General features: G+C 36.6%; 1 protein-coding gene across 3 annotated transcripts; it reads right to left on the reverse strand.

The window, feature by feature from the left end:
* Window positions 1–2,253: 2,253 nt before the first annotated feature.
* Window positions 2,254–7,299, reverse strand: LOC112009061 (zinc finger CCCH domain-containing protein 53). Of its 3 annotated transcripts, none has more exons than XM_024041403.2 (10): window positions 6,795–7,299; window positions 5,190–6,432; window positions 4,925–5,104; window positions 4,643–4,828; window positions 4,437–4,531; window positions 4,104–4,352; window positions 3,832–4,015; window positions 3,477–3,680; window positions 3,320–3,396; window positions 2,254–3,163 (listed from the first exon to the last, which is right to left on the reverse strand). In XM_024041403.2, the coding sequence occupies exons 2-9, from the start codon at window positions 6,200–6,202 to the stop codon at window positions 3,333–3,335; spliced, it is 2,175 nt and encodes a 724-aa protein (XP_023897171.2). In that variant the 5' UTR covers window positions 6,203–6,432; window positions 6,795–7,299; the 3' UTR covers window positions 2,254–3,163; window positions 3,320–3,332. The 3 variants fall into 3 exon arrangements, with proteins under 3 accessions (XP_023897171.2, XP_023897170.2, XP_023897172.2); XM_024041402.2 differs by having other exon boundaries at window positions 3,315–3,396; XM_024041404.2 differs by having other exon boundaries at window positions 3,315–3,396; window positions 4,649–4,828; window positions 6,795–7,298.
* Between the last annotated feature and the right edge of the window lie 1,793 nt (window positions 7,300–9,092).

Consider the following 9,092-nt stretch of genomic DNA (forward strand, 5'->3'; position numbering starts at 1 on the left):
AATATCCCATGAAACCCAATCCTCAAGGTTGCAACCCTCTCTAAATTCCAAAAACCAAAGACTACGTGCAAACAGATCTTAGTAGTTCAATTGAGCTTCTACAGAAGCATGACCAAGCGATTTGTCAAAATTATCTCAATGCCCTAATAATTCATTAGTTTATATACAACTAATTTGAGAGTAGGTTTGCTGTGTGTTTTTTGTAGCACGAGTAGGGTTCTCTTTTTCTCGCTCACCACCTCTTTCAAAATTTTCCCATCTAATAATAAAATGAATTATAATTATCAAGCTACTTCAGTTTTGATTCTTTATAGGTGGGTTATTGTCTCTATGTGGATATTTAAGTCATACAATTGGCCATCATCACAAGCAGGTGTCATTTGAGTGTTGGGCTCACCTTTCGTATTGAACCAAACTGCAAAGGCTATACCCATTAACATTCAAAATGTGGCAAGGCGGCAAAAACAACCCCAACAGCCATATTTTAGAACATCCCTAAATTAAATAGAAGAAAAACAATGTAAGACATAAGGAGTACTTACTGACATAAAATGAGTTTTTTTCTTTTTTCTTTTTTTAAACTTCATAAGATTTGAAATTTATGGTATATGCTCCTTGATTATTGTTCTTTACCATCAAAGCCAATACAAAATTCAAACTTATGTTCCCTTGTTCAAAAAGAACAAGTTTACCAGTTAAACTAATTATATCAAGCTTCTTTCAATCAATTAAGTATTCCATCCAAAGGTTGGTATTTCATCCAAAGGTAGGTAGGTCGCTATGTCAAGCCCCCACAAAATGATGTATTTCTGGTATTAAACACGGATAGATTTGGTGAATTGAGAAAGTTTATTCCTTGAAGATGCTTTAGAATTTAGATCATCATTTAAGGAAAATTTAATATGCTATTGACTATCTGCTTTTGCATTGTATTCACAAAATATTGTTCCATGACCACCCAATGGAAACACATTAGCATTAAGTAATACTAGGTACTTGGTGCTAGAATTAATTGCCTAGAAATCAAGAGATTATCATTAATGATCCAGTTCAATTTGGCTGAGTTGAGTCGCATTCGAATACACATTTTCAAGGAATTTTGATGCTGCTAACCAATGACAGGAATTTGGATACAAATTAAACAACACAGAAAATTGAGACACATGGATTTCTTAATTCTAATGGCCAATGCTGGCCAATGCATGGTATTCAAAAACAATGTTCCCAATAAATACTTACCAATCCTTGAAAATTCCTCAAAAGTTGTAGGCAGTCAAAACATTTGGAAAAAAAGAAAAAGAAAAAAGACACAACGTAAATTTTACTGATTTAGCAACTTACTAAGCAATTATAGCTAAAAATCTAAGAGATTGAACTGAAACGAGTCCTAGATTCTCCCCACTACATACCCACAATCGTATTGTTACTTTAAAGACTAAAATCAACAATTAAGTTAAAGTGGACAAAACATGTCTCCATCAGGGATTATCTCTATGTGGAAAAAATTGGGCCATGATTGAACGAAACTAATGATGACTTTCCAGGAAACCAAACAGGGTCTAGAAAGAAAAGGCCTTTTTCTTTTCTTTTTTTTCATTCACTCACCATCGAGGAAACAGGTTGTGGTCTCCCATCAAAGTCCCCACCCCCTTAATACGTGTCATATAACAACAATTTGACGGCTTGTACTTATCCATAGCTTTGCCAAAGCCAGCCTGGTTTCTCTTTTTTCTCACTTTACCTTTTGATACAAACTCCAATGCTATACTATACTAAACTACGCTATACCATATAGTCAAAAATTAAAAAAAAAAAAAATCACACACACTGTCAAAAATATAAACAAAATTACAGACCCCAAAAGATTCTTGCAAGACCGTGCACTTTTGTCATACGTGTGGGCATTTACATCTACTTTTAGATCTGTGCATGTCCTTTCCTGTCAACAATCGAGAAAGTAAAGGCTGGGGATATATATATATATATAAATATATATTTAGAGAGAGAGAGAGAGAGAGTGTGGCATCACTCACATGGGTTTGGATATTGGTGGGTAGGACCCACATACAACCTGGCATCCTATAAATGAGTAGGACCCACAAGCACTGTCAGCACCCTACCCATGTGAGGTTGTGCCTTTGTGGCCCTACTTCTTTTCCCCTCCAATAATGGCAAAAAATTATAGATGGGTCCCACGCAAATAATTAAGGAAGAGGAGGGGAGGGAAAAAAATAATGACAAAAATGAAAAAAATAACAAAGAGACAAATTCTTCTTCTTCTTGAAGATCAAAAGGCACTAAAGAGTAAAAGGAGAGAGACCAATTAGACTTAAAAAAAACTTGAAAAAACCTTTTCTTTGAGGAATTTTTTTTTCCAAATCTCTCTTTCTGTCTTGTAATCTAAGAGGGGGTTTTTGATAGTTTGATACTGTGTATAACAAACTAAGCACTACAACTAAAAACAGCAAAATACATATTAAATCGGTAAGAGAAATTCCACATTGTACTTCTTCTATTTTTAGTCTTGAAACAGAACCTCCCTCCTTTTTTTTTTTTCTTTTTTTTTTCTTCTGCTCTTTTTTTTTTTTTTTTTTTTTTTTAATTCTAAATTACCCTTTATGGGGCTATCAATCAGGCTTGTAGTTATGTTCTGCTTTTACCTCTTTTTCCTCAGCTCCTCTGGCTTTCTCTTTGCTTCTTTCTTCTTCTGCTGTACAAAGATTTGAGTACACCCTAAAGACACAGACTAACAGTGACTAGACTAAATTTGGGATTTTTGTTTCTAGTGGGGGAAACAATGGGAAAATGAGAGAGAAATTACAGTGCCAGGAATTTGTTACTACTACACATTGACAGTGTGACTCTTTCTATGTTCTTTCTTCTTCTTCTTTTTTTACCTGTGGTTCAACTTCAACTACAGAAAATGAAAGATGAAAATAGTACAACAACAACAACAACAACAACAACAAAGAAAGGAGTGGCTGACCCACTTCCTTTACTGCTTTTTACGTATGCATTTTGTATGGTAGTAAGTAGTATAGTATTTGATGATGATGATCATGATGATAATGGCGGAGAGAGGTGGTGATGGAGAGATTCTCTACAGATCTTGTTTTGATATGGGGAAAGTTTGTTTGGTTATAATACTTTCCTCCAATCTTTCCTGCAAACATTTGAGCAGACACAGCCAAAACAAATCAAAACAAAAACAAAACCAACTTCATTTATAGAATACAAATCACAAATTGTTTGCTTGCTAAACAAAAACAAATAAATTATGCTGTTTTGATATCAAGGAATCCAAAGTTCATTACCTGACCTTCAAGGAAAAACTAAATTCCAATTGGTCCGCCGGTGCCGGCATACATTCCAATTGCACCATGGCCAGAGGAGAACCTGAATTCAAAACCCCATTAAAATTTACAGATATTGAGCAAGCACTAAACAATAGCCATTAATGGCAAATGAATGAGTACCTTGGCATTTGGCAGTTGAAAGATTTGAAGGATGCCATTTCCAGTGTAGAAGTGGCAGGTAGTATTGTTGAAGTGGCCAATTTGTTGTTAGTAGATGAAGCTGATCCATCTGAGACATTTGTCTCACTAGTTCCATTGCTGAAGAAGTCTGCAGCTGCTTTGGTTGGAGAAGCAAAAGGACTATCAGGGAGGTTGTGCTCCAAACTGCACTCAATTATGAGATACACAATTAGAAAAATGTATAGAAAGTCTTTAGCTTGGTTTAAAATAGAAATTTGATACAAATCTAATGATACAAAAAGGCGCTTTAGTAATCTGGGTTGCCTTTCCATTATTCTTTAGAAAAGTTACATACCATTCTTGCAAATCACTTTCTTCATGAGAGGGGCTTTGCTTCCCACTGCCATTACCATTGGCATTCTCACCATTTTCAGTCAATTCTTTGCCGGCAACAGTGATTGCCGTCTGCTGCAACTGCTGCTGATCAGCAGGAGCAGTTGTAGAAATGGCCGGCGATGCGCTTGAACAATTATTATTATCTGCAATCAAACAAATACAATCAAAAACTTCATTCTAATTCAAACTAAATCATAGGTAGCACCTAGAACAAATTGATTAGAGACATACCCTCTGGGACTTCTGGGCCATTTTGGAATGAAGGAAGAACAATGTTTTGGTTAAATGGATTGGGAGACTGAGTAGGTGAAGGAATAGGGCTGCCAGTGGAGAGAGCACGATGGTGATGTTGTTTCTTGATATCAAGAAGCTGCAAACCCATTAACCTTCTACTTTGAAGTTCAAGAGCCTGCAAATCAGCTTGCTCCTCCAACTTCCTCCTCAACAGCATGTCTTGTGCATTGTAAAACATTCTTGATCCTTTAATCAAACAAATCCATTAGTTGAAAGAAAAGTAGCATTTTAGGCACATCTATATGCATTCCAAGAGACTAGTTTGTTTACCAAGCTGGAGATCAAATGGGTCTCTAGCATCAACTCCAGTAGGAGTTCCACAAGGTGAGTACTCTCCCCTCTCCACTTGTTGCTGCTGTTGCTTCCTGCAAATAACAAATAGCTGGCGTTACTGCATAAGCACATGCAGTACATAGAAATTTGTACTTCAAGTAATGTGATAAGGAAGATAGAAATGAGAGTGAGTGAGAGAGTGCCTGTACTTGTCCGGAACTTTTCCCTTCTCTTTGTAAGGCTTAACAAGCACACGAGCATCACAAACAAAATGAGGGTTCCCCTTGGCAAGAATGAGCTTCACAGTCTCTGGATAAACGAAAGTAACAAATCCAAACATCCTCTTCTGCTGGTATGGAATCCTCACATCTTGCACTGGCCCATAAATGCTATCACCAACAAAATCAAAACAATTTAGCAACAAGACCAATCATTTTTCCACAAATAACAACTCAATTCAATGCTAAGGGTGAAGACTGTAGAACCTGAAATAATTTGACACATCTTCCTCTCTAAAAGTACTATCAGCTGGGAAAGTCAAGTAGATCTGCCTTGAAGCTGGGTTCACCATTCCTGCCCCACCATTCATTGAAAACTCGTTTCTTTCAAGCCTGGATCGACCAAACTTGTGCATATCCTCACCCATCATTAGAGCCGCAGCAGCTCTACATGTACGCAAAAACAATCAAAAATGGAACCCCAAAAAGACCAAGCTTAATAATTTGCTTAAATACAGTAACAAAGTTGTACCTTTGAGTATCATTTTGTTGCTGATGTTGTAGGAGGATATTCATGCACTTGGGAGAGTAAGGAAAAGAAGCTGAGGCCATGAGCTGAGAGGCTGCAGCTAATCTTTGTTGCTGTGCAGATTTGGATCTAAGAATTTCATGGCACTGGTCCATCATATCAATCTTGCTTGGTGAACCAACCATTGCAGTTCCATCAACAGTTTCTCCAAGTCCACCATGTAAGAACCTGCAGCTAGTTCCATTCTTGCAGTACCCTCTAGCAAAGTAAAGACAAGGTTTCCATCCAAAGCCAGAATTTGGGTCCTCTGAACCCAAGCAAACGTCACTAACTGAACAGCTTCTACGATGTAAAGACCCTCCCCAACTACCATATGAAGGAAAAAGCATAGGGTCAGCACCAGCACCAGTTGGACTTGAAGATAAGTCCGACTGAGGATAATAAAAATCTGGGTTTTTGGGGCCTAAGGTGGGAGAGCCATCATTGAGGAATGAAAGCTGATCTTGGAGCTGAAAGTCATCCATCACATCAGTGGTACCACTTCCATAGAAGGGTAAAGAAGAAGAAGAGTTCATTGTAGTTGAAGAAGATGACCCAACAGCTAAATTGTTAGGACTAATTAAGTCCTCTGGGCTTTGAAGCTCAGACAAAGCAGCCCAAGAAGCTGAACTAGCTGAAGAAGGATTTGGAATAGTTAAAGATGGAGGAATATTTATCCCACCAAGCCTTGAAGCTGTGGAATTTTGCCTTGACATAGAAAGAGTGTTGCTTGAGAGAAAAGGAGATGGAGATGAGGGAGTAGAAGGTGTAGACGGAGAGTTCGAAGTTAGTCCCAAGTCTTTTCTAGCTTTGAGAATCACTGAGTGGACAAGAGTTTCTGGACCAAATGCTAGCCTAATCATTTCTTTCTCACCATGGTCTTGAATGAGTAGTAGACCCATGATTTTGGATGCATTTTCAGGGTCTAAGTTTTGGATTCTTGAGAACACAATTCTTGTTGCTTCGTAACCATCCATGAGGTGTGAGTGATATAAGGTTTGGTACAAAATCTTCCACACGCCAAACCAACCAACCGACCTGCCTCTCCTAGTTTTTGGTTTTGTTTGTTCCTTTGGGTATGTGAGAGTAAAGTGTTATCTTTCTCTCTCACTCTATACAAGTAAACTTTCTTTCTCAACCACACACAAACCCTACCTACCAACCTGTGATGCTGAATAGTAGTACAGTGCCTCTCTCTCTCTTATTCCTGCAAAACCCAACAAAAGTAAGGTAAAGAGAAAAGGAAAAAAAGAAAAGAAAGTTGAGTGTTAAAAGGAGTATTCCCGTGTGGTTTGATTTAAAAAGAGAAGGTGCTAAGAGTTGCCTTTGTTAAAAGGAAACAAAAAAAAAAAAAAACAAAAAACAAAAACAAAAAAAAAATGACTTGGTGGTTAAATTTCTCTGTTAAGAAACTACAAGAGCAAAAGTTTTCAGAAACAAAAGGAGCAAGAAATGGCAACGTGTAGGTATAAACCCTTTTACTTTTTTCTCATCCTTTTTTTCCAATTTCAAAGTTAAAAGTTGAAAGAGCCTGCTCTTGGAGTATTATGAGAGAAATATCAGACTTACCCATGAAAGAAGGTACTTTCCTGTTGCTGTTTCTTTCTCTTTCTCTCTTCAAACATAAATAATAGCAGTCAACGTGTCAAACTTTACTACAAAAGCCAAACCACCGCCTTCTTCCTATGCTGGTTTGCAGAGTCTAGCAGCAGCAGCTGGAGCAGAGAAGAACCATTCAATTGCTTCACTGCTGCTGCCTTGTTTTTTGGGGTCAGGGCTATTAAGTGAGCAGTGAAGAAGCTGAAAGCTAGTTACCTAAGCTCTCTCTCTCTCTCTCTAGATTCTCTCTCTTTCTAAACACTACCTCACACAGACACACACACTCTCTCTCCCCCTCCTTTGAAAGTATAAAAACAAAAGACTGGTTAGAGTGGCAGTGAGTGAGAGAAGTGTTGGTGTGTTGTGATGTATTGTGTATATTGTATTGTTCTTGTGTTGTTTAGTTTGAGTTGTGTTGGGTTTGGTGCTTTGAGTGGATCCAGATCTGTGCTTCAAATAGTGCACGTTCACTTGACCCTAACCTCTGACACTCTTTTATTTAAAAAAAACTCTATACTATACTATGCATTTTTTTTTCTTCTTCTTCTATCTTTTCCCAAGCCAATTTGTATGAAAATTCCACACTCTCAACCATTTTTTGTGTATTACACGCACCAATGAGAAATCAAGGTGAAGGTATGGGACCCATAATACAGAATCACAATGTTTTGTGATTGGAGGTAGTTTCACGCGCTTATATTATAGTCCTTGGCTGGATTGGCTCATCATGTGTTGTTGAGGGAGAGAGTCAATGCCTCCCCAATCAAATTCTCTCTTAAAAAAAAGAAAAAAAAAGGTGAGATTTTTATTTGGTTTCTTTCTTAAAGGGAAAAAAAAAAAATTGTTTCTCCATCTAAATGAGCACATCATTTGGGATAGTTTTGGTTATGTCCCACAAGCATATGCTCTCCTGTCTTTGCTATACATAGATCTCTTTCTCATTCCCTTAAAAAATAATTGTTATTATGATGAAGATTTATGATACTATAATGTCTAATTATGTAAGAGAGAGAGGGGAAAAGGGTGAGAGATTTGTTCTTTTGAGGGTAGAAAATTACAAAAGGTATGGGGATTTGTATAGGATAGAGAGGCATGGTTCTTGCATTTCTTTTGCTTTCCTCAGTTGTCGTTTTTAAGATGCCCCCACAACAAATATATGATGACTGAATCTCTCTCTTTAGATATGTACAAGAGAGAGAGAGAGAGAGAGAGAGAGAGAGAGGGAGGGAGGAATGAGTGGTTTCCTCTGGGTGGTGAGTAAAAAAAGTAGTTGGAACTTATAAAGTATGGCTTTCATGAGAGAGAGAAAGGAAAACCATGGAGCCTCCACATGGGGTGTGGGCACTCTAATGGTTTTTTCACTTTTTGAGAAACCAATATATGAAAAAGTTTACTTACAAATGGATTCGAAGAACTCCTCCCAACCCATAAGATGTGGATTGATAGAACAATTCACATGTTCTAACACACACCAAATAGCTCGATGTTTATTTAATGAGTCATGTGACTTATTTAAATAATATACATAAATAGCTATATGAGTTATCAAATAATAAATTTTATAAGATTTCTTCAAATCGATCTAGAGAAAATTGTTTTTCATTTATCTTTGACAACTTTTATATAAGTTGTTATAATTGGTGCGTTATAAAAGTAATGTTAGATATGTGTCCTAATGTGAAAGTGATATTATTTTAACAAAATTCAATATCAACTATTGTGAGAAATGTGTCTCTACCATTTTTCGCTTGTATGACATGTAACTCTTCAAATAAGCTCCCCTGATCCCGACAAAAAAAGATAACACATAAGTTATTATTAGTCAAAGAAGTCTTATAATTTAATTAACACATTTCAGTATTTCTAATAAGGCGTCAAAGGTTTTAAAAATAAATAAAATTTTTCTTATATAGAATTAAGGTATAAAAATTGATATGGCCTGCCATCAAGTTAAATTATAAAAAATTATGCAAACTTTCATCTTGTCATCTTTACAAGTATTATTAGCACATTAATATATGCAAGTATTATTAGCACATTAATATATACCAATTTTAATATACAAATCATAGTTGGGAATACATTACTTAAGCAATTTTGGCAAATTCAAATAAAAAGCATTGACCAAACCCAATTTGAGGTGCATGTATTAAGAAGGCAAACCAAATTATGCAGGAGTATCTGTCTCCACAAGGTTTGTCTCTGTGCAGAATGTGCTACTCACGTGCTTAATAAACGTGTAGCAAATGAGAAGAAAAGGAGATTGTC

This window comes from Quercus suber, unplaced genomic scaffold, assembly GCF_002906115.3.
Source record: "Quercus suber isolate HL8 unplaced genomic scaffold, Cork oak 2.0 scaffold_28, whole genome shotgun sequence".
Classification (NCBI taxonomy): Eukaryota; Viridiplantae; Streptophyta; class Magnoliopsida; order Fagales; family Fagaceae; genus Quercus; species Quercus suber.

Bases quoted from the DNA above. Each gene is read 5' to 3' on its own strand.
- LOC112009061 (XM_024041403.2), bottom strand. From the start codon at position 6,202: ATGGATGGTTACGAAGCAACAAGAATTGTGTTCTCAAGAATCCAAAAC. The intron at 4,532-4,642 runs GCACTCTCTCAC...TGTTATTTGCAG, and splicing joins AAAGTTCCGGACAAGTACAG to GAAGCAACAGCAGCAACAAG. The intron at 4,353-4,436 runs GTAAACAAACTA...GTTTGATTAAAG, and splicing joins CCCATTTGATCTCCAGCTTG to GATCAAGAATGTTTTACAAT.